At 40.5% G+C, this 25,837-nt stretch overlaps 1 protein-coding gene across 1 annotated transcript in view; it reads left to right on the top strand.

Moving 5' to 3' along the window:
- Nucleotides 1-25,837, top strand: part of ulk4 (unc-51 like kinase 4) — a gene marked incomplete at its 5' end in the record, with an annotated part of 66,001 nt that overhangs the window by 9,261 nt on the left and 30,903 nt on the right. The window contains 10 exons of the mRNA XM_079165412.1: nucleotides 2,967-3,074; nucleotides 8,717-8,800; nucleotides 16,088-16,249; nucleotides 17,088-17,273; nucleotides 18,646-18,773; nucleotides 21,718-21,851; nucleotides 22,154-22,275; nucleotides 22,666-22,722; nucleotides 22,894-22,945; nucleotides 23,490-23,584. Of these exons, the coding sequence (XP_079021538.1) occupies nucleotides 2,967-3,074; nucleotides 8,717-8,800; nucleotides 16,088-16,249; nucleotides 17,088-17,273; nucleotides 18,646-18,773; nucleotides 21,718-21,851; nucleotides 22,154-22,275; nucleotides 22,666-22,722; nucleotides 22,894-22,945; nucleotides 23,490-23,584 (1,128 nt within the window). The remainder of the gene's footprint in view (nucleotides 1-2,966; nucleotides 3,075-8,716; nucleotides 8,801-16,087; nucleotides 16,250-17,087; nucleotides 17,274-18,645; nucleotides 18,774-21,717; nucleotides 21,852-22,153; nucleotides 22,276-22,665; nucleotides 22,723-22,893; nucleotides 22,946-23,489; nucleotides 23,585-25,837) is intronic.

Raw genomic sequence — 25,837 nt, 5'->3', positions numbered from 1 at the left:
TGTCGGTCTGTGTGTGTCTATGACTGTGTGTCCATCTATAGACTCAGCAGGGGTTTCCCTATTTATGTGTGTGTGTGTGGATGCTAACGCTTTGTGTTCGTGCGTACTCTTATTTAATAGTGATATAACAGATGACCAATAAAATACTTGCATTTCCCTGTGTGTGTGTGTGCGTGTGTGTTGTCTCAGCAGGGGTTCTCCTGCTGCAGTCCTACTGATTGGAGTGTCAGGGCTGGGCTTAGTTACCATGGTAACTGCTATATGCTTCGACCCCCCCAACACACACACACACACACACACACACACACACACACACACACACACACACACACACACACCTGTTTGTCTCTGTCTCTCTTTCTGTCTCTCTCCCCTTTCTGTCTGTCTGCCTCTTATCTCTGTTCTCTCCCTTTCGTCTTTCCGTCTTTGTCCCTCACTCTCTCCGTCTCTCTCCTCCAGTAGAATTAAATGAGAATAAAATGTTCTGAGTTAATGTTACTAATGCGAGCGTACTGCGACGTAGGGAAGCTGTGCTTTCAGAACAAACCAGATATCATTTCCCCATTCACTTATCATCACCTACAAAGTTCTCTGTGGCGTTTACAGCAGTGTAGCTGCTAAAGCTTCTGCTGTGCAGAGTGTTTCCTGAGATATGGAGTCTCAACAATCTTTAGGAACAGAGGGCATCAGCTCCAGGAAGACACCACTTAGGCATTTGTGAATATTGCAAGGAATATATGAGAGTTTGAACCACTTGTGCTGTGTAAACATCTATAACTAATGAATTTTGATGAAAACAATGTTTCCTGGAGATGATGAAGATATTCTCAGAGCCTGTGCTTTTAAAACATCTTTTAAATGTGATGTTAGATTCATAAACAAAACTGTTTAAATACAAAAACTTATCTTGACACTTCAAAACATGTATACATTTTGTGGATCTAAGGATATCTCAGTATGTACATTTAGAAAATGAAGCACTTTTAGGTGGAAAGCTTGAAGATAAGAGGGTTACCTCTGACTGCAATGCTGCTTTATACGTCGGTCTCTTCTCTCCCCTCAGCAAAGACAAGCCTTTTATTAGCTGTAAAATAATGTGCATTTCCTTCTTTATAACACCGATAATGCACCAACCTGTCCCAAGTGTAGACAAACAGTAACTGCTCATGTGCGCTATTTGTAGGTGTCATATTTGTGTGTGTATGTGCAAGACTTCAGTGTGCTGTGTTGTCTTTTATATCCTCGGTGCAACTTTTTAAATGCTGTTAGTGCATGTTAACTAAGTTAATGTGTGTATGTCTCCTTATCTGCGGGAATGTCGATGCTGAGATAATGTGTTCTAGGAGGGAATATAGTTTTGTGTGTGTGTGTGTGTGTGCCTGTGCGTTTATGCTTGCTTTTCCACTCTGGCTCGTTGCACAGGGGTGCCTTTCAGTACCCTGTGCCTCAGAGCAGCTGCGAGACCAGTTTCAAACACACCCCAGAATCTCAGCTATGCACTCAGCCATTTATGTTATTAGCGGGTTTAGCTCTGAAAGGCAGTGAGGGAGAAGAACGGAGAGCAATAATGTGGGAAAGAGGCAGAAGACCAAGAGCAGCTTCTTTCACAGCACACATGTGCCATTCACATGCTTGGTTATAAACGACACAACATGGTCTGATTTTTGTTTATAACTTTAAATAAGGTCAACTGAAACATGCATATCGGCTTCTGTCCTCGTCTCGAAGTGTATCGGCAATAATGTTCAGACCTACTCAGGATTCCAGTGGCAAACTGATGCTGTAGCATGCTCATTGATGGCCCCGCATGAGGATACACCACGGTTCTTGGGCAGAAATAAAAGGAAAGAATAACTCTTCTGGGAAAGGGGAAGATATGTTGAGAGAGTATACATGACAAACAGACTGTTACCACTTCTCACCCTACAACGTGAAAGAGAGATAGAAGGTGAGACAGTGAAAGCGAGAAGGGGGGGGGGAGTGAAAGAGGTCATGTAAATACATTAAGGGCGATTACAAGTGGAGCAGGAAGAGAAAAGACACAAGAAGGGTGAAAAACAATGCGGAGGGAGAGACTGAGAACAGAGAGGGATGGAAAAAGAAAAGTGGAGAAGAGAGAGGGTGAGATAGAGGAGTGAAGCAGAACTTTCATCAGATCACAGAGGGGGGAAGCTGGCAGTAATGCTAATGCCAGGAAGCAGCCAGCCAGCAAGGCTGTCTCTGCATATACTTAACTCTATGTGTGTGTGTGTGTGTGTGTGTGTGTGTGTGTGTGTGTGTGTGCAGTGCATTTCTTATAACTGCATATGATTGCATGAATTTGTGTACCTTGTGTGTGTGTGTGCATATACTTAGTGCTTTGAAAACACTTGTTTGTGTATTCGTGTATTTTGGTGTGTGTTTGTGCATTTTCGTGGTTTTCAGTGAGATTGTTGTTGCTGCTGTCCAGCTCTTATTTTTCTATTTCCTGCTTTTGTCTTTATTTCACTTTCCCTTCCTTTTCACTGCTGTTTCCCCCTTCTTTTCTCACTCTACCCTCTCCTCCTCACTCTTTACCCTTTCTGCTTTTACCTTTGCCTCGCTTTAGTTTCTTTCCTTTATGGTCAGTAACAAATAGGATCACTAAATAGAATCCAAGTTAAAAGTTACAGTTGTATGGCAGGGGGATTCAGAACAAGTTTGAGATTACATATTGTAATCGTATATATTTGCAACCACGTATTAGATATGATGAATGTATAGGAGTTTATCTCACATTGTTTAATTTTTCCATGTCCTGAGACTACATATGAAGGAATAATACCTTTTGTGAAATTATAACCTATACTTGAAATAGTTCTGTTATTGCTGGTAAATTTCAGTTTTATAGAGCAGGAAGTCTAGTTCTATTATTATTTTTGATTTGATTTAGCAACAAAGAAGAAAAGAATACTGCTGATGAAACTATATCTCTTCTCTCCTTCCAGGCGGTGTCCACACTGACAGATTTATTGCGAGATAACTTGAGGAATAGCAAAATCAAGCAGTTCCTGCTGCCACCACTCGGGGAGATCCTCTACCTCATCGCCTCTCAGGTAGACTCTGTCTCTTTAAATTTGTCTTTTCATATTCCTGTGATGCAACTGCAGTTGATTGATCCAAAGGAAACATTTGAATGGATCCAAACACGCTCTGTATAAGTGAGAAATGGGTGCACATGTGCACTTGGCTGCATGCACACACACAAGGCACAAGTTTTCAGTCGTTTCATAGCTGATACGAATATCGCTTTTTAAAGGTTATATTATTTTAGACAGGGCGAATCAGAGGCTGGGCTGTGAGATGTGATAACGGTGTAGGATCAGAATTCTGATATTTCTGTTGTTGTTTTTTTGACCACTGACTTCTGTCCACCTGACTGCGGTTGGGAAATTAAACAAGATTCAGGGAAATGCAGAGATGTGAAGACAAGAAAGAAAACCACTCATGCTGTTGTTGTGAGCGTATGAATGTGCATTCATTTTCAATTCAAATGAAAAAGAGATAGATCACCTATTCCAGTTTTAGTATGGCTGCAAGAACACACTTTTAATAAATAATGTGATATTTAGTAGTTTGAACTTTTGACAAACAGTCAAAGACGTGAATGTGTGAATATGTGAATATGTGAATATTCTCTAGCCTCTAAAGCAATCATTCACGGACTCACTCATGCCAAATCTTTGGGAAAGCATCCCTTGCTGTTTGACTTCTTCTCATTAGTCTAATCAGGGTATTGAATTTAGCATTTTGTTGTTTTGAAAGTCACTTAAGCTGAACACACTAGAAGAAATCAGCGTTCGGGGCCCCTCAGAGACTGCTGATTTCAATCAAACATTTTGATGAAATCCACATTCTAAAGTGTGGAAGGGTAATTACTCAAATCCGAAGTACTGTCATTATCGTGGAGGCCTACGTACATACTAAACCTCGGCAAAAGTCATTAAATGCATTGATTGATTCATATTATTACATGTTATGAGAAATGCAATGAACACAGAGATCCACTGATAATCACAGCCTCAAACAATAGTAGGATGAACTGTAAAGATGCTCACTCTTAATTCTCCAAACTACACGGACTAGCCCATAGCATTGTTTATGGAGTGTGGACGTTACACTTCTCTGAAGAGATGGCTTTTTAAATGTGGACGGTGAAAATCGTCTCAGAGAAAAGTTTCTCTTTTCCCAACTCTTACGTAAATATTGCAGAAAGGCTAATTTCTTCAGAGTTAATGAGTCAAAGTGAACCGAGCACAACACTGGTGCCAGATGCCGGAAAGATCAAAACACATTTCTTATTACTTCAGTGAGAAAGTAATGAGATCAATCTTGATGAAACTGAGTGCTCTGTCATTAGGTGATGGAGTTCAAATTAACATGCTGACTAAATTGAATTGAAAGCGAATTGACCCCCAGCCCTGAACATTACAAGAGAGAGTGAAGGAGGCTTTGTTTGACTTCATTAGAAAAGGTGATCCCAATTTATTTCTGGTTAACCTCAATCTAGCCAGCCAAGTCGATTAAGTGTAAGATTTGTATTTACAAGACTGATGGATAACCTTCAAAAATCGATCATGCTGGCTGATTACACTTATTACTCTCCTGACGCCATGGGGAATCTCATCAGTGTCCGGTACAGCTCTTAATAAATTGTCTTTTCGGCTCCTGCAAGAGCTAGTGTTTCTTCCATGGATGCCAGTGTGTTCTTAACCAATAATAACGCTATAATCATCTGATTCCTGTACCTCGCTCAGAGCAGTACCTTAAAGTGTAAATGTGTGTTAGTTACAGGAGGAAAATGAAACACAAAAGCTAAGTTGAAGGTTTTTCACTGAGCATACACACACATACATGGAGAGATTCTTCTGTAACATGTTTCAGGATAATGGGCACAATGTCACTTAAGTTTTAGGGTGAGACATTATACTTGATTTGAGTTATTCTACACTTCATTGAATGAGCCGTTGCAGTGCGTTGCGTACCACCTGGAATTAAAATGGATTTTTATTTGGGTATTATGTAATGGACTTACACAAAATTGGTGAATTGAAATGTTAAAGAAACACTGCTCAAAGAAAGAATTGTACCAAAGAAAACACATTTAGAGTCTCCCACATGCCTTTTGGCAAACTGCAAACATGTTTTCATTTTTCACTCTAAGCAATGGCTTTTTTCTGGACACTCTTCCTTTTAAAGGGACAGTTTGTAAGTATGAGTGGCATCTAGTGGTTTGAGGCAGGTTGCAACCAACTAAACACCCCTCAGCTCAGCCCCTCCCTCTCCAAGCATGTCGGAGAACTGAGGTGGCCTACAGGTAGGGAGGAGAGGTAGCTCATAGGATTTTAGTACAACTAGGAGCTACTCTGATCAACTCTTGGTTCTTCTATGAATATATAATTGTTTTAAAAAAGATAGATAAGTCATTTTTATAAAGTCATTAATATCTCACTGGAAACAAATGTAAAATGTCAATAAAATAAATAACATTTCTGAGTGAAGTTTATGAAGAATGAAGAACAGAGACATCTGTCGGTATCAGTCATTCCTCCTGTCTTCTGTTCAGCCGGCAGAGAAGTTTACAAAAGAAACCTTTTGGCCGATTGTTCATGCTGTGCTTGTGTAAACAAAGCTGATTGAATTAGGTTTCACTTTCATTTACATGTTCACAGATGTATTGATAAAGTATTGGCTTTTAACTTGCACATTTTTTATTGTATGTACAGTAACAAGCATAGTTGCCGTTAACTCGAGTATCCTTCACTTCACCTGGTTAACGTCACCGGCATATCTGCTCGCACTTTGTGTGTGTCTGTGTTTGTGTCTATACGTGTGTGTGTGTGTGTGTGTGTGTGTGTGTGTAGTTAAAGGAGCTCAGCCCGATAGAATGAGCAGAGCAGATGACATCAAAACATTAAAAAGTACTAATAAAAAGGACCAGTAACATAGGAACGTGTCAATACTGCAATATTCATTATTTAGCACCAGGGACTGTTTAATACCGGGTTTCAGAACGCATCTCTACCTTCAGGTAATGTAAAACATAAAAGGATCTCTCTAGAGCCAGTGTTCATTCTGGGCTGCTGTAACATGGCGGTGTAAGATGGTGGACTCTGTGGAAGACGACCCGCACCCTATGTAGATATAAATGGCTTTTTGTAAGCTAAGGAAAACATAAAGATTGTTAGTTTCGGGTGATTATACTCAAAACATAGTTATGTATATAATATTCAATATCTGCTAATAAACCCCCCAACATGTTACACACTGTCACATTAAAGCCCAGCTCTGTGGAGTGTGTGGCTTAAAGATATCTATAAGTTGTCTTTGGTCTGTGTTTCCTCTCTGATTAATGTCCTCCTTGCGTGCTCTGTGATTATAGGTCCTGATTTGTTGTAGTGCCACATTCTTTCCCTTTAGTGATGAACATATTTAAGGGTGCTCTGTTAGATCATGTGACACTTATATTGCACTTCTTAAGATCATTTGTAGAACCAGAACGTATTTAGGGAGTCACAGCAAAGGAGGTGAATGCACACACCACTTTTCAGTTTTTTATTTTTTAGAATGTTTAAAATCATCAGGGGGGGGGGGAATTTTGCAAGGCAGTTTGCAAATGTATTCACTTGCAGGTGTAATGCAGTAAATGAGGATTTCATTATGTATTGATAACTGTTGTAAACCATTGACTGTATGTGTACCTCAGAAGTGAAGTTCAAACACCATTACTACGCCTGTAGAACATATAAAGTTCAGTCCTCTTCTTTCTCTCCTTACTACAAAGAAACGACTGCATACTTCTGTAACATGAAGCTCTTAGGCCTGTACAAAAAGTCTGTAATACATTTCAAACTTTTTGAAAGCTGCAACTGAAGCATAGAAGAGCTCACATTACTTGTGTTGTAAAGTCACTGTGCTGGCCGTCATTTTTTAGAATAGATAGTAAAAGATGAGTTTTTATATATATATATATATATATCTACACACCCACAAACAGTACAGGTATATTGTCCCTGAACCCTCTCGCTTGTCTTTTCAGTGAAAATCATTTGCTGTATGTTTTTTAATTTAGGATTGGAACATTAAAATAAACTCCAAAAATTTCAGTGACACTTTTAATCTGCAGCTCTATTAAAGGTTCAAGAGTCCTGATTAGAGAGCGCTTAGTGCAGGCTTCTCATGTTAAGCAAAGGTAGTGATTAGTTGGGTGTTTAAAGTACCGTCCTGTTGAAACACCACCTGCTCTGGATGAGGATTAGAATTAGGAAAAAGTCGTTTACTATGATTAGCACAACCTTTAGTTCCGTGTGGGCTTCTGTCTCAGACTTATCACTTATTTCAGTCTAGAATTTGATATTCCTCCAGCAGAGACAGTCAAGTAGTTGATAGCTCTAAAAAAATACATAAAGTAATTATTTGATTTGTAGAGTTGTCTTTTCTGTGTCCCCTGGTTGACTGGTAGGTTTTCTGGTCAGTGTCAACGATCAGCTGCATTGCTGCATTGCTGCCTCTATTCTCAAGGTTATAACCACAGAAACATAAACTTTTATTGGACTTTGGACTGAAACAAGTTATCAGACTATTCCCATATGGTGGGTACAGTTAGGTATTACTTTCTTAGAATGGGACATGGCCACAGAAAACACCGCTGAGGATCATACCGATTCAATTCTTTGAGGCATCATTTACAGCACATGGTGTTGAAACCCTTTACTGAATAAAATGAATATTAATGTTGAAGTTCCTTGAACAGCATCAGCTGCAGCAAATATCTTCATTACAACTAATTCTAATGAAAATCCCAAACACAGAATGTGAATCACTTTGTCTGTTTAATGGCAGGAGAAACAGTTTTATTTGAGAAATATGGAATGTCCCTTTAAGTGTCCCCTGGTAAAATGAGCCACTTTGTCCCGTCTTCTTCTGCAGAACCAGTCAATGACAACGATTAGCTATAGCCTCCAGTGCTGTCGTTATCCTCAAGGTTAGAAATAGCCTAAAGCTGAGCACAGCAGCAGTAGAAGGGGGCATTGTTTCATGAAAAGATAGAAACATTGGTTGAATGTAAGACAGCGCTGGTATAACAGTGTATATATAACAGATTTTGTCAAGAAAGATACACATTTACAACATGATCAGATGAATAAAAGTGAATCAACAGAAGAAATTTGCAAATAATTGAGGTCATTTATCAAGCAGAACTGCCAAACCTCTCTGGTTCCAGTTTGTCAAATTTGTTATAGTTTTAAATGGAACAGTTTTGGGTTTTTGGAAAGTTATGATAGACTTTTCCCACTATTCTCTGACATTTTTTAGACAAAAAGATAAATTATTTGTTGAATCAGTAGTTGATAGAATATGTTTATCTCTTGTAAATATGAGTGATTGAGTACACAAACAAGCAAAATAAAAGAACACATTATGCTTACACTTACTATTTTACTAAGTGAATTCAGTATTTTAAAGAACGTAGCTATGAAAGCATGTTCACGCACCGACGTGGTAACCAAATAATCAAGATGTCATGACCCTTCTCTCCTCTTCTTGCCCTTTTCCTCACTCCTCTCTACTTGCTCCTCCACGTTATCTCTCTGCTTTTCTTTTACTCCCACTCTACTCCCCCCCCAACCTCATCTGTACCCCTCCTCCTCTCTCCTCTCACCCTTTTCTCCCTGTCTTTTCTATGTCTCTCTATCAGGAGAAGAAGAGAGGCTCCCCAGAGGGACTGTGGTTCGTTCCCGCTGCCGCCTACACTGGCTTAATGAGGAGCCTGCGGGAAGGGGTGAGTGTCTCCGTGTCTGTCTGCGTGAGTCTGTTTTTGTGTCTGTGCCTGTGTAGCTGTGACTAAGTCTCTCTCACTCTGTGCGCCTGCGAGTTTGTGTGTGTGTGCGTGCGAGTGTGTGGCAGGGGAACCCTGTGAACAGTAATGATGAGGCAGCTGTGGGGGCCTAAAGCGTTGTTTGCCAGCTGCAAGTCAAGGGCATGCAGAGCAGTCAAACACACACACATGCACGCACACACACTTACCTGCATCAAACACAACCCTTTACTGCTCAGCAGCCTGACCTCAGCAGCAATTAGGACCCTCCAGACACGCACATCCAGTAGATGGAGCAGAAACACAGATAGCTGTCTTTCTTATATTTTTCTGCTCTCTACTTAATTATGCCTCCCCTCTCATGTTTTGTCATTAAAAAAAGACAAATTATGACTTTGGTTGGTATAATAGTATAACAAAATATCACAGATGTCTCCAGTGATGAAGCTGGTTCCTAAAATATGTTTGAAGTATTCAGGTAATGTATCAATGTTTGAGATTGGCCTGGTCTTATTTTGGTTGGGACTAGAAGAACTGTGAGGTTTTAACATTGACTACTTACACGTTTAAGTTTTGGTTTACTTCCTTTTCTATCAAATTGTGTACAGCTGAGTGCTTCCACATCATCCCATGGTGGATACAGGGTGCAGGTTGAGGGAGAGAAGAGGATGGATGGATGTTGTTTTTCTCTCAGAGGTAGAAGGGGTCTTACTGTGGTAGCCCACTATATCAGAATGAATATAGATGAAACTCTGGCCTGCACAGTTGTCAGCTAGTACCTACTGTTGCTTCATTACCACTGGGAGTGTATTGGGGGGGGGGGGGGGGGGTGAACAGAGGATGGGTGTGTGTGTGACAGGAGTAGAGGGAGGGGTTGAAGGGAGGGGAAAGGCGGTTGACTTATTTATCATTATTGAGCTGTGAGAGTAGGCTGACGGAAAAACGTGCACATACACACACACATACACACACACACACACACACACACAGCCTTAGGGACCAGACACTCATCCCCAGACCCAACCTGCCTTCCTCTCTTTCCGTCTCACCCTCTCACCATCCTCTCCCCTCCCTCTCTCCAGCCCGTCTCTCTTCCTCCCTCTCCCCGACTGGCTGTTTTCCCCGTGGCTGCACAAGTATATTTGCTATTATATTACAGAGCCGTCTAAATAGTCTAACTTTGTCTCGTGGGCATTACATTTCCTGGAGTTAACAAGGTGATCACACTATACCATACTATACTTCCAGAGACCTATATTTGCGCTGTTGAGACATATGACCATCATTCCTAATGCTGAAATGCCATACGTTTGTGGAATATTTTAGGAATATGGGAAACTCCATGTCTAAGTCAATCTCAGGGCTCAGCCACACCAGCATTTAGCACAGACAATTTAAGTAATTGCATTGCAAAGGAATCGCTGCCATCATTGGATTTCCTCCCAGAAACGAATGGTGTGGTTTGCAGAAATCGTGAGACAAGAGTCGATGATACAAATAGTCTCTTGAACAAACTGTGTTTCTGTAACCTAACGTCCAGTTAGCGCCCTGCGACTTGGCAGGTTATTGATGTTCCCTGCTAGCTAGCGTGTTAGTGTTTAGCTTGCCAAATTACAGTACCTCAAGCATTTGCCCTGCACCTAGTCACTATGTCACCAAGCTTCAAGCACCACTCACTTCACAAGGATGGGCAAGTGAATTCCTCTGAGTGTTCACTCACTCATCAACCATCACTCTGTGATGAGCCTCCCAAAGGCCAACAAATGCACTCTGCTTGGTTTGGATTAGGCTTGGAAGGAATGCATGTGAATGCATGTTTTACCTCTGTTTTGGTCCCAACCTATTGCTGAGGGGAAATAGCTGTTAGATGCTCTACTATGTTCACCAGCTAGTTACTAACTTTGTCTGCTGGGTAGTTACTGCAGCATACAGTTATCTTTTGAGTAGTTTGTTTATTTGCTGAAAGCAGCTGCTTGCTGCTGATCAAAATTAGTTTGATGAGAGGAGTTGCGGGCTGAAAAAACAATACAGTTTTATGTAGAGTAGCTGAGCGACATCTACACTAATAAAAAACAACTCTGTACACACAAGCGTGTAATTTAGAAATAATCTTCCACATTCCACATTTGATTAATTTTTTATAAACAATATTGATTATTGCAGCTTTCCTAAGATATTTGAGCTAGCTAACCCCCTACAAAGATAAGTCAAATATTGGATGGGCCATTTAAGATTCAGAAATATTGATTTTTTTTACTTGACCTTTGGTTGAAAGCTAAATATTTGTATGTACTATTACACTGTGTAGGGAGGGCATGCACAGTTGGTAGCAGTTTGCTGTGGCCTTACTGTATTACAATGCAGAATTCATTTTCTCTTAAATAGAACAAAAGCATAAATAACACATTTGATGTTTTAACGACTCTTGCCTGATCACTGAAGACCTTTTGTTTATTGTCTGATTTGATATGTGACCAGCCTGTATACTTGTTATTTTTGGTTTATTACTGAAGTGGTGTCTCCAATGTTTACTGATGCATTTCCCATGTAGTGTTTGTCTGCAGAAGGAGATTGTCTACCGATGTGCTAAATGTAAATCCAGTGCCACACACTGTTTATTGCATGACAGCTTTGAGAAACCGCGCCAATACCCTGTCTAATGCGCTCCAGGCAGTGTGATTTTTGAAGCGGTTTCTGACCCCATGGATCACCCCAGCCCCCTCCGCTGCTGTTGAGAGTTCTCCTGATTTACAAGTAAAGCACTGGAGAGAGGGATAGAGATCGTTGTAGTAGAAGAAGGAGTCGACTGGGGGGGGGGGGGGGGGGGCACAGAGCCAATGCAAGCATGGTGGTTTTACCAGTGGATAGGGGGATAGTGGGGGATGGCAGGGAATGACAGAGAGGGAGAGAGAGAGAGAGAAGCATCAGTGCATTGGGAGAAGGAGAGGAGATGGCAGGGAGTCAGAGAGAGAGAAAGAGAGAGAGTTGTACTTGGAGAGGAGGAGTGAATGGCATGGAGTGAAAGGCAGGTTTCCAGGCCAGACTTGAGCTGCAGGAAATTATTTATGAGTCTGAAGAAGATGATGCTTCTGCTGCCTATGATGGAAAGTGTGTGTGTGTGTGTGTGTGTGTGTGTGTCTCTGTGCCACAGAAATAATGTGTGAACAGTATTACAGTGATAGAAGCCAGGGGGCAGAAGGCAGAAATCCCCCTTACACACACACACACACACACACACACACACACACACACACACACACACACGGCAGCGGTGAGCCTATTAATGATTTATCCCTATCTTCCACAAAGGAGAAGAGAACAGAGGGGGTATCACTAAGACAGTCATGGGTCCTACCCTTGTGTCTCTAACATAAGATGACCACTCCATGTGCATGCACGCACAAACACACACACACACACGCATGGTTACTGTGTTGTATTGGTTTGCATCGCCCATTACACACAGAGAAAAGAGGGAAAGATGATAACTACTAACATGTTTGTGAACCTGTCTGTCCACTTGTCCTTCCTTTCATATTGGCCTGTCCTTTTCCTATGCAAGGTTGTTTCACCATACTGCTTTTTGTCTCTACCTGCATTTCTGTTTCTTTATCTGTCTCCTTGTCTGGTTTCCCGCGTTATTTTACATGTGATCGTCTGTGTGTCTGCTGGTCTGCCTTCTTTCCCATTTGTCTATTTGCACTTGTTGCTCTTTTCTGCTGTTTTGTCCACATGTCCCTTCCTCTTCCTCCGTGCCCCGCCGCCTGTCTGTTAGCCGGTTAATCAGACAGTCTGTCTCTCTCTTTGAGTGTGCCTATTAGGGGTGTTAGATGTTCTGTGTGAGGCTGATAGATGGTGTCTGTGTCTTTGCCATAGGGGCTCATTCAAAACCAGGTGCACTGGCTTCTGAAGGACTTTAATTACAGAGGAAACCACATCAGACATGTGAACACGCACACACAGGCAGACACACAGATCCTGCGTCAAGTCATGTGATGTCGTTTTTTGTGATGTGCTCTCTTTCTACTTGAGACTCAGAGGCCAGGTGCAAACATGTTTGGATATAAAACTAATCTACTGATCGACACTTGAAGACAGGATTTTATTGTTCCATATCTGCCTAGCCTTTTAACTCGTTTCATCTGGAACAGAGGTTTTTCCAACTTTTTTTAGCCAGAGGATCAAAGTGCGTAAATCTTATCTGACAGCCCTGAGCCACAAAAAAAGGGAGATTTTTATTTTAATTCAACCCAGTTGCCATGAAGCCAGTTAGTCCTGTTGAAACTTGACAAAAAAAGATGGAAATCCTGTTTAAACCGGATACACCAGTAAGATAAAAGAGATGTTTTTCAGCAATTGCCAAATTCAAATCCAAGAAATCAGAAATGTAAGAATGTATGTTTTGCAATAGTACGATATCCATCTTTACTATAGTCTTAAATTAGGATTAAAAAGTACATACTCAAAAATCATGGTTGGTTGTTGGAAGTTGGAGAATCAGTTGAATCAGAGAAACACTTCTGATCTTTGAGATAACTAATAAATGAATTATCCAAACTTTTTCTGCTGCTCAATAGCGGGATGTCCTAACACTTCAATAATCATCAAGTCATTTTTCTACAGTTACTGTTTGTGTAACGTGATGTATTGTTAGTCATTTAATTACTATTATTCATATATTTTATAATTATTTCGGTTATTCAGACACCTTGTATCTGATCTACTCCACCCCTCACACTCGTGGGACATTTCGAGCAGTACGAGAGCACGGTGAGAGCTTCAGAGACTGAGTGTTGTCAAGTGAAGACAAGGAGCGGTGCCGTCACTCCAGTTATCTGTAAAATGATTCAAGCAGGTTGGGATTTGATTGTGAACATTACTATCTCAAAAAAATATAAATAAAATAAGGCCTATCATATCATATCATATCATATTTGATGACTTTGTTCGTCTCCTGACTTTTCCCACTAAATGTTAAAAGTTGACATTCTTGATTCTTAGTGAAATGTCTTGACAACTATTGTATGGAGGCCGTGTTTAAATGTGGTCTGTTTGGTTGTATACAGACTGGCTCTTGGCTTTTAAGAAATGTTGGTATTGTGAGAAAAAAGTGTGATTTTATAATTCAAATGGTGTCCTGTAAACTTACAGATCTCTCATCGTGTACCTTGAGACTTAGCAAAGTCTTGTGTGTGTGAGGAAAAATAAAATCTTAAATGACCTTGTAGCCAAGTTCTAAGGAAAGCCGTTGCAACATTTTTACTCTAATTTCTTTAACTTTGTCTCTCTGAATATGTGAGGTTGAAGTAGGACACGGAGTCTAATATAATGAGTGTGTTTCTCGGATGAACTTGTTCCTCATGCTGGGAGAAATTATAATGAGAGTAACTTGCTCTTTCCTCTGTCTCCTGCATTTCTTCCTCTGCATCATAATGATGGAGTTTCTTGCATGAGCTACTTGTTTCTCACCACATGTAAGTCTCTTTCTCTCTCTTTCTCTCTCTCCCTCCCTCCCTCCCTCTCTTTCTGTGTAGTCCCTGGCAGGGCTATAGTCTATTAAACACACAGACAGTGGGTGCTCCCCCGTGGGCTAATTAGTGAGCTGGCCCGCACGGCCTAGGGAATGCTGGAACAGACCATTCTACTGGTTCCCGCAGGGGTGCCGGAGGATTCATTATGTTGTCATGCTGCATAGTCCCTTGGTGTTGAATACACAATGTCATGTCCTATATTGGATTGATAGGTACTAGATTATTTTAGCTCCCAGCTATGATTAGAGTCCCCATGTGTGTGAATAGGCTGTGTTTTTATTTCTATAAAATGTTGAATAACTGTGAATCACAGCCGGAGCATTGGTGCATTGTTATGTCAGAGGTTCATCCTTGCCTCCATAAGAGAATCAAGATTTTTCAAGGGCTTACAGTATCACCTGCATCGACAACCTGCTCTCTCTGACTCCAAGCAGTTTGAATTGATGTCCATTATGATAGATAAATAAGGTGATACATTTCATTGAAGTGTATTTCAATTTATAGTCACAAACCAAATTCCTGCATTCCCAATCCACATAATCTACATCCGCTGTCCGTGTACTGAGTGTTGGAGCTTTTGAGGAGGTGGAGAATATGAAACATAAGTAGATAATTTAACCATATTATGCCGAAGCTATGGCTGTTTGAAACGTACTGAGCACACAGATGGACAGCAGAGGAATGGATTGTGGAAAGATTTGTCACCATTTGGGTCCATTGTAGATGACATGAATTCAAGCTGACAACAGCTGCACTTGTGTGATAAGAAACTTTGAACAGCCAGTTTTCAAACTTAAAGTTTCATATTAAAAATACAGATTTGCAATGGAGTATCACTGTAATTGTGATAAGTCTCTAATTTCTTAAATGCTGTGCATTGCATATACGCTACACGTGTGGACAGTCAGTGCAGTTATGTGTGGAACATCGTCAACTCTCACCTGCACCACTTTTCAGAATTACCACGATAAATTGCCGTGATTAAATTTATGTTTCAGCTGTTATTATCAACCTTTGCCACAGAATATCGTTAACTGGGTTCTATGAATAGACTCTATTGTATCTCATATCTAGGGAGAGTGGCGTCTAAGTGATGTAACACAGTGAAACACAATAATAACCTGACAGAAGCAATCACTTCTGTTCTACTTCCTGTCTTTCTCCACAATGACTTTCCTGGAAAAACTAATTTCCTCAGCCACAGAGATTTCATTAGCCTGGCCCCATTGTTGAACACAAACAACTATTCTCTCCTCGGGATAAGGTGTGTGGGCACATACAGTATACACATACGCGTACGCATGCACACTAACTTATACACACACACACACACACACACACAAAGGCAACCTCTCTCTTGTTTTTGTATTGAGGTGATGTTGAGAGCTAATCTAATTGTCAGTTTGTGATTGTGTTAGTTCTTTGTTCATTTCTGCCTTTCGGTGTATGACATTTTTCACTAATCGAGTTTTGAGTTTGTAACTTAACAATGAACCATAAAATCAGTAAAAAAAAAAAATTTTTTGGACTCAAACCACTCGCTGCTGCTCTGCTATTACTGTAGGATGCATGTGCACATGCACATGCACACACAAGTATGAAAGTTCATCTTTACATATATATTGTAGTATATGTAACATACTTGTTAAAATGTCCTGGTTGGTTGTTGTTCCCAAATGGATTTATATGATACAAAAGTCTTGGTGTGTCTGTTTTACAGGATGATGCCATAGTTCATCACATGGCAGCTAAAGCCATAGAGAACATTTCCACCGCTGTCTCTGGCCCCTCCCACCACCTGGTTACCACAGAGATAGGGTCCGCCCTGTGGTACCTGTTCACCCACTCCACTGTGGAGGCTGTCAGAGTCACTGCCATCTCTGTAAGTTCACATGCTTGAAAACACAGATGAAGCCTGACATAGATACATACATACTAAAAGAGTTTATGGTCTCAATCTCTAGTTTTAAGTCTTCTTCAATACAGCATGATCATTTAGTAAATTATGGTCCCATGTAGAGACAAATGGATCATAAAGCAGGGTGTGCTTTAGGGGAGAGGGCTACTGTGAATGACAGATCTCTGTTGTTACCACCGCCGTGTACATCTCTACGTCACTCCTCCGCATTCCAAATGTGGTAACTTCCGTTCATTGGTTGCAAAACTACAACAACATGGCGGCGGCCGTAATCCAAGATGGCGATGGCGAAATTGCCGAACTCAAGGCTTTAAAACGGTAGTCTACAAACAAATGGGCGACGTCACGATGACTACGTCCACTTTTTATGTACAGTTTATGTTTGGAACGTACAAACACAAAAAGACACCAAACACACAAAACAGGGTTGTTAACTCAAGTAAAAGGCAAGCTGTTGCTACAAATTGAAATAAATATTTAAAACATTTCATTTTTAAAATGATACATACTTATAGGAAACTCAAGGTAAAAGCAGGCAGAGATGCTAAATCTTTGCCTGACTGTTTTTTTTTTTTAGCTACACCCATCAAATATGATGCACGTCTGTTAACTTAGGACTCATGCAGCATTTTAATATCGTCAGACAGTGAATCAGATTGATTTATGGCGCAGTGGGTGGAATTAAAAATGCATTTTGGTTGGACGTCAAGTTCAACATGACATTACACCGGAATGGGAATGCAATCCATGAATGACATGTTTTATCTACATGTGTGTTCAACTGTCCGTCTCTATGTCTCAGGCTCTTTCAAGGATAACCCAGGTGGTCCCAGCAGTCTTCTTGGCAGTGATTGACACCTGTGGCCCTGCGGCCATCTTGGAGGGGGTGGGTGGAGCAGGGGCCAGGGTCCAGCAGCATCTACTCACTGCTATGGCCGCTGCCCTACTCACCTCCAGCATCCAAACACACCGCGTCACACAGAGCAAGGTACGTGTATACGCTTATGCACACCTGTGTAAGAATACATTGCAATATTTCAAATGCAAATACACACAGATTACAGTACATCAACTGGCAAAAGACAACCCACACACAAACGACCACATTGTTGAAAACATGAGAATCAAATGAAGCTAGCCTCAAATTCTCTAAATATTTACTCTCTCTGTCTGTCTGTCTCGCTCTCTCTCTCCCTCTCTCTCTCTCTCTCTCTCTCTCCCTCTCTCTCTCTCAATGTATTTCCTATGTAATTTTTCACAAGACAGCCCATCTAGTGTGTATAAAAAGTGCTAATCTTGGTGAGGCAGAGGGGCTAAAATTGATTTGAAGGTTTTTAACTTGGAGTCTAGCATTGGTAATTGACTCTGAACTGAATTTATTTGCATTGAGCATCCAATTTAACACCAGCATACAAACTTAGTACTTCAACTCTGCTCTAATTATACACTGATATGCATTCACCCCCCTTTTTCTTTCCCCTGGCACAAAGACAGACAGTCCAAGAGTTTGTTTACACAGAACTCTGTCTGTCTGTGTGTGTGTGTGTGTGTGTGTGTGTGTGTGTGTGTGTGTGTGTGTGTGTGTGCGCGAGCATGCACGTACGCTAATTTGTAGAGTGTGTCAGTATCTAGGCTAATTGGCTGAATGAACGCGCCGTAGCCTTCTACTTCAGCAGAGCATTGTGGGTAGTGGGGAGGGACTTATCAGCTAGGCACACACTACTGGGTTTTGAAATTAATTAACTTGGTGTGTCGCCCCGTAAACACACATGCGTGCACAATCTATCACATTAGCTCACACACACACACACACACAGACACAGTCGGAAGCGTATGGTGTTGGTGATAATGATAATGGTAATGAATGTTGGCCAGTCACAAATGTTTCCGACCAGCTCCTGCCGCTAAGTTTATGCTGAGTGAATGGATGTCTAAAGTAGCTGTAGGCATACAAGTTTGTTTTTGTGCGTGTGTGTTGTGTGTGTGCACATGTTGTGTTATAATGTCGAGTCTGAGCTGATTAAAATTTTAGCCTCTTAGTCGACACATTTTCAGATTACCTTAGGGAAAATGTTCCACTGAATATTTTTGTATTTCTTTGCATACATTATTTGGATACATTGCAGGGATATATTTTGACACGATAAACTGAGAACAAAGCACTGTGTGCAAACATCTCTTCTCGTTATACTCTGAATCAACCTACTTAGTTGGGATGTAACCATGTAAACATTTAGGTGTTGCTTTTCAGTGTTAAAAGTCTGTTCCATATGGCTGGCTTGTATTTGAATCAAAGCATAGTATCTAGGATTGCACAGAGTCCGTTTCACTGTATTCATTTGTGTGTTTGGGTCTTGTAGGATTTGGTGTTGAAGGTGCTGTGCTGTCTTGAGAGTCCATCCACAGTCACAAGAGCCAAGGCATTTCTACTGCTACTTCTACTAATACATGACAACACACACACACTGCTATACTGCTGTCAACACAGGTAAATACACACTCACGCACGCCCACTTACACTCATTCACATAGACATGGTATCTCCCTCAGTAATATGTTATTATCCTAGCCAGATTTTATATGTTATATTTATATGTTTATAGGTTTGGAGTGTGTGCGCTTTTGTAGAAAGTAACGATCTATGTGACCCTTCATTTTGTTCATTAAAGAGTCACACTCTTTTTAATGTTACTGTACTATAACATGGTTTTAACACATATGCGCTTACTCTTCTGCCTGAGAGTGATGCGTCTCTTATCCTACCACGTAGTAAGTCCTACGGACTGACTCTACTGAGATTTGGACTTGTGAAACTTACTCATGGCTCCACTCAGTCTGTCGGACCACTGGCTAATTAGTTTCTCTGGAATGTAGTTGCCCATGTTCACACGCAGTCTGAACTGTCAGAGAACAAACAAATACCATTTGTGAATTCCATTTCAGGGTGGGATTCCTCTTTAATTATTTAGCCGTAGCTTCCAGACTGTATCCTCTTACACAGCTGCACTATAGCTAAAACTGAATCCCCTCTTCACTATAGAGGGGATTCTATAGGTGGGGCAAATCCAAAATGATCCTCCAAGTTTTTGTCATATTTCTTTTTTTTTTAAAGAAATGGCATTTGTTGTAACTACCACAACATTTACTTATTTGGTGTATATTATACAATGGTTAGTTCCAGCAAGGCAGTCCTGTTGGATCAAGAGTCGAATCAGATGGCTAGTGTAATCTATTGATTACTTGGTCGGGAAGATGACACACTAAGTAGAAGAGCTTTTCATTGTGGCTAGATGTTATGCAGTAGCCTATTCTGAGTCTACATTTACACTACTTTACTAAATCTGAAAACACTGTTTGCTTGTGAAAGTGACCTGTGTACACTCTACAGATGTGTTTGCTTGTTGTAGGCAATAGAAAGTTGACCTCTTAACTGTACTGCCACACAGCAGCTGATCGTGTCTGAGCATGCTTGTGTCATTGATTTCCAAAAGATCAGTTTTCTCCTCTCCTCATTAAAATGCAAGATGGTAGTTTCAGATGTATTTACTCAGAAGAGCATTTAATGCCTCTGGGTATGGAAAAACAGCTTTATGTAGACGAAGAGAAAAAGCTTGATTTTCACATTTAACTGACTTAGTGTGGACATTGTTATACAATAACAGATATAGATTTAGTAGATTATCGAACCAACAAATTTGGCAAGGCATGCTTTTGTAGAGTGATTTATCTTGAAGCAGAGGTTTCACATTCGGATACGAGCGCTCACAGACGGCTTTTCAGCACAGTTTTCTGGTATTTAAAGCAGATTGCTTTTAAGAAGGGCGGCTTTCTTCATAAAAACCCTGCCTGGGGCTGTTGGCAAGGCGGTTGTACTCTGTGTAACCTTTGCGTTAACTAGCACAGCAGCTGTGGGAATGATAATATAAACGTATGTGCCCTGGACATTCAGTTTGTACTGCTGTATGTTGTAACTTTACTGGAACTTCAAATGGTTCATTAGCTGGTTGTCCTGCGTTTCACCCCACACTAACTTGCAATGCAGCTGTAAATATGCATAGCTCACATGATCAGATGCATATGCATGATATATATATATATTTCTGTCTGTTTCTCTCTCTCACCCTCAACATACACACACACACTTTCTCGCTATCCGTCCTTTTTACTTGCTCTTCCTCTGTTCACTGTGTTAGAGCTGTCAGAGTTGACCTGCTTGTCTCTCTCCCACCGAGCACTCTGCATGATTCAACCACAGACACACACACACGTCTCTCAGTCCTGCTCTCACCCAGGCACGTTGTGTTTAATTAGCTCCTCAGTGGCGTGAAAATATGTGTGTGTTGGTGTGTGTATGTGTTTTTGTCTGTATGAGAGAAACTTGCTCAGGCCTCACTGAGATAGTGTCAAGATTGCCATTGGGAGCGGAGTGTGATGGCGTTCAACAGACGCAGTCTCACACACACAGACACACACACACACACACATGAACACACGTGAACATATAATAGCATCGTCATTGTGAGCATGTTAGCATGGTGATGTTAGTATTTATCTTAAAACATCACTATGCTGAAGCACAGCCTCACAGGGCTGCTACCATGGCTGTAAACACTTCAAATCATTACAGATTGGACCCTTACCTCAGGCAACCTTTGAAAAATAAGCAAACATACAAACACACAAAACAACCAACACTTTCTTTTCCTGCATCGTCTATTCCAAAACCACTCCCTCCAAACAAGGTGCATGGCATGTATGAGGCAAATCAAAACATACTGTTTGATAATGTTATTGTGTTCAATACCTATAACATGTTATTAAGATATTAATGGGAGTAATTCCTTTCATACCTGAGGGTCTAAGGTTGGAGGTACCTACTAGGCTTTGCACTAAACCCATAACAATAACGTAAAATGCAGAAATTACTGTTAGAGCGCCCCTGAAATGTGCTGCACCCTTACTATAGTAACAGCAGCTGGTTTGGATTCTATCTATCTGTGTTTTATGAAACATTATGAGGAAAGATACTGAATTTGTAACCCCTCACTCCCGCTGCACAATTCCCCCTCGAAAGCTTAGAATCAATAATTGTTAACTAATATGACCTCAATGAATCTCTCTGCATGTGTGTGCTTGTACACACATGTTGGTGTGTTTTGTGTGTGAGTAATAAATACCAGTTAGTAGTCGTAACCTTTTGGCTCTGCTATGAATTTGTGAATAGAGTATTATTGATTACTGTTGAATAGAAGCAGTCTGACAAGAATACAAATATTCCCAAACTCAGGGCCCTCTGTCAGTCTCTCTCTCCATGCCTCCCTTTTTTTATGCATCCAGTCAACATTATAGCTCATTGACCAGAATAAGATGAAACCCTGAAAGCATTCAGAGTGAACAAAAAACTAAATTCATGTGAGTTTCTTTCTGTCTAGACTCGTGATGCACCTGGAGAGAGACCTTCGCAAAGCCACTCCCCTCAGAGAGAACCCAAGCCAATTAGGATACCTGTCCCAGTGTCTGGATTTACTGATTGTATATCTAAGTGGCACTGCACTACTGATACTGGGTACACACACACACACACACACACACACACACAATACCCCTCTGCATGAGTGGGCTTGTTCTCGTACAAATCAATTCACTCATCATTGTTTTGATAAACAAAATATTCAAATGCAAATATTTTCCGGTTAACTACAAGACATTCTGTAATTGTGATTCTATGCGCTTCTCTTTGTGCTACATTTTAACAGTAAAACATGTTTTTATTAAAATAGTACTTTTGTATTACATGAAGTCCCCAGCTGCTACGCTCATCCCATCTCATCTCCTCTTGTGTCTCCTTGTCTCCTCTCCTCTCTCCAGAGGATGTCTTATGTGCATTGCGAGGTGTGATCGGGAGGAAGCACCCATCTACAGCTCAGAGCAGACAGCTTAAACACACTTTGCCTACAATGTCTGTAGTGCTGGAACTTATTTCATCACAGGTAACTTGGACCTTATGGAGTCTTCTTCATTGTTTGATTATAATGTTTTAGTATTTTTGCTTGCAATCCACATCTGATGTTCTCATAGATCACCAGTACCCATTCTCATTGTTCAGCACAGTATTGCCCATTTTGTAAATAATTTACCATTTACCGTCGTTGTGGCCTAGGTGTGTAGTTACTAAACACTGTTAATGTCATGATGCACTGCTGGTCTGGTACTGTAAGTCTAGGCTAGGGCCAGATAGATACACCTGGTTACAGAAGGTGTTGTGACACTGAACATCATTTGGGTTTAAAACCTGCAACAAAATAATTGTTATGTGTCTTCCTGCTCTTCACCCTCCCATCAGCCCGTCACTGACTGTCTTTGTGACTGTCCTCTCATAGGTATTTCGATGCCAAATTGTATCCGAAGAGTTTCTAGCTCAAATTGGATTTCTCCTGGTAAGTGTTTGCTATTATTATGTTTAGATAAGATTGTTTGACAAACTGAAGGCAAAAAATTCCAGGTGCGTTTTTTAAAGAAAAATGAAAACCACCACTAATCAAAGAGCACTAAAAAATAATAACGTAGTCTTTTGTCGATATGTCATCTCTACCCTCTCTTCCTCACAGAACTATATCACCTCTATAGAGTCCAATGAAACAAATCTGACCAGTGCTTTGGGTGAGTTACTTTCTAAAATACTGAATTTTTTTAATGCATGTTGCATACAAATCTATAATATTTTATTTCTTTGACCAAACCAAACTTTGCTGTCACTTTTCATGTGTTTCGGATTGTGTTTTTCTTCCGTACACATTTCTATCTTTATGTTCATCATTAACCATCTTACCTGATGCTTTTATAGGTCTTCATTTTCCTTTATATGCCTGTTCCCCCAAATCAGTAAAACTGTTAACCATTACTAAAGTTTAGCTGTACTTAAACTCACAAGACATCTTTGAAATAAAACAATATTTTGATATGTGAAAGATACATTCAGCCTTGGGGAGACAGATGTGGTATTGCATTTCAAATGCTTGTGCACAAGGCAAGATGCAGGGTCAGTGCCTTGCTCAAAGGCAATAATATCAACCACACTCCACAAATTGGGTACACCCAGCCATCGTGACAGGGAGCACAGTTACTGCTCAGCCTGTGGGTCATCCTCCCCTTTTTATTGAAGAGGTGATTCAGTAGAGTTGAATGATATTTCATTTTCCGTTAGGTGCAGCAGTATGCGAGGAGTTGATTAAGACATCTCTGTCCATTGTGGAAGTCCTGAGTCAGCACCATGCTCTCATCACTCCACATCATAGCGCTGTAAGTATGCATGCAAGCAGCAAATATGCAACTGCCTTCCTGTCTGCCTTCCTGACACAGCACCAGTGTCTGTTGTACTCAAGTAATGCATACGTTACTTTGCTGTGATAGACAGCTTCCAGAGGACCTGTGAGGGCGATAAGACTTGTCAGGTCTATGTTGAAGTGTCTCCATGAATATCTCCCGTTTGTGTCCATTTCATGTATTCCCCATGGTTTTCTATTCAGTGTGTGTGTTCCAGGCTAGTAAACCTGTCTAACAGTGGTCAGAGCACAGAAGGTCAGCTTGTGCGCTATTAAGCAAGACACTAATCAACTATTGAACCAACAGAGCCTCATCAGAAGTGTATGTGTGTGTGTGTGTGTGTGTGTGTGTGTGTGTGTGCGCGTGCGCGCATGGGATAGGCCTATGAGATTGTGTTTAATGACTATTGACGTATGGAAGTGGAGAGCAGCAGGAAGCAGACAGGATGGAGGGAGAGAAAAGAAAAGAGGAAGGAGCAAAGAGGAGGTTGCTGCTACTGATAGTCAATAACACAGGAAGACACTTTAATTACCACCAGCCAGCTCAGATTAACTGTTATTGCCCGCTTGACAAGGACACACAGTCATGTTCGAGTTAGTTATGTCTCTGAATCCTCATCACAAAGTAAAGATTGAAGTAAGCTTTGCCTCCATAACCATCTTTTTTTCCCCTTTTTAAATTATTTTTTTTACATTTGTTCTTTAGTCATCTTAAAATGTTAAACATGTCAGCTATATAAGCATTACACATTTAAACCAAGTAGTAATCGGGAATAATTTATTAAGTGTCCTAATTGACTTAATGTGTCATTCAACTGTGATATAGAAAAATCACTTTATAGCCTACACAGACTCAAGGCAGGCCTTTTAAAAATCTGAACCATTAGCTAAAAACATAAACAGTTTAAAAATAGACTTCAGTCCCTGAGCAGGATGTCATTGCACTAAATGGGCATTCAGCCACTAAGGTTGGCTCATTGAATTCGGGCAATGTTAGCATATTGTGAAGTTCAGAGGAAAAGGCAAGGTGTTCAACTTGTATTTACAACAGTTACAACATAGATGAGTGAAACAGATTGCCTGGATATATTGAGCATCTTTATAGACTACAGTCTGGATCCAGGAGTCACGTGCTAACAATAGCTTATTTATTTTTCAGTTCATGATATACAGAATCTTGAGCACAGCAGGTATATTGGAAGAAAGTATTTCTGTGCACCGCCTAATCAACAATGTATACAAGAGGTTTGTCTACCAGAAGAAGCAGAAGTAGAATTTCAGAAGGTCCCCTGTTGCCTGTGATTTCCAAATGGTAAAAAGGGAAAATACAAAGTATATACAACATTTCATCTTTTCTAGTCCTGTGAGAATACAGATGAAATATCATATTGCTATTTTTGTATTGGCTAGAAAGCAAATTTAAGGAAATTCATCTTTAGTTCGTTCAGTGGTAGGTAGAGGGGTAACTAGGTTAGAGAGCAAAACAGAAAATGGGGACGAGACAGGATTTCAGACAGTGAGGGGACATGTCCCCCCATAGATCACACACACACACACACACACACACACACACACACACACACACACACTCCAGTCTTTTGATGGTTGTGATATAAATACACACACTATTAAGTGGTGGACAACATCCTTTGTAGTTTCCTCGCTCTGGCTTTCAATGTAATGACCTCACACACACTCACTCAGCATTAGTGTTGTTTCTATGGTAATATTAGTAATCATGCAAATTCATGCATTACAGATCCATGCCTAAATAAGGACTTTGACAGTTGCGGAAGTACATTTGTGCGTGTGTTTGTGCTTGATCAAAGAGATCATTCAACAGTGCATTTCCATAGTAATTTGATCCTCTGTGACAGTGGTCTGTGCGGTTGATGCCTGCTGAATTTATACAGAACAGTGTCCTCTATTCAGTTTGATCTAAAATATATCTGTTTTCACATTTGCTGTATATTAAGTGTTTTTCAGAGGAAAGGCGGAAATTGCTTTTATTGATATACTTTTCCGCCTCAAATTAGAGAACACAGGACTAAATTAAACTTTAAACTGTTTATGTTAAGCAGTGAGATTGAATATGAACTTTTACTTATAAAATCCCTCAGTACATTGACAGTGGTTTACCTGCTACAATTTCTACAAGGGGATTTTCTATTGGTGCAGAATTTCAGTCCATGTCACTGAGACATTATCTGCAGATGAATTGATACAACAC

Source organism: Pholis gunnellus, assembly GCF_910591455.1.
Source record: "Pholis gunnellus genome assembly, chromosome: 8".
NCBI classification, from domain to species: Eukaryota; Metazoa; Chordata; class Actinopteri; order Perciformes; family Pholidae; genus Pholis; species Pholis gunnellus.
Note: the sequence above shows the minus strand (reverse complement) of the source record. Positions and strands in the feature narration are given on the sequence as shown.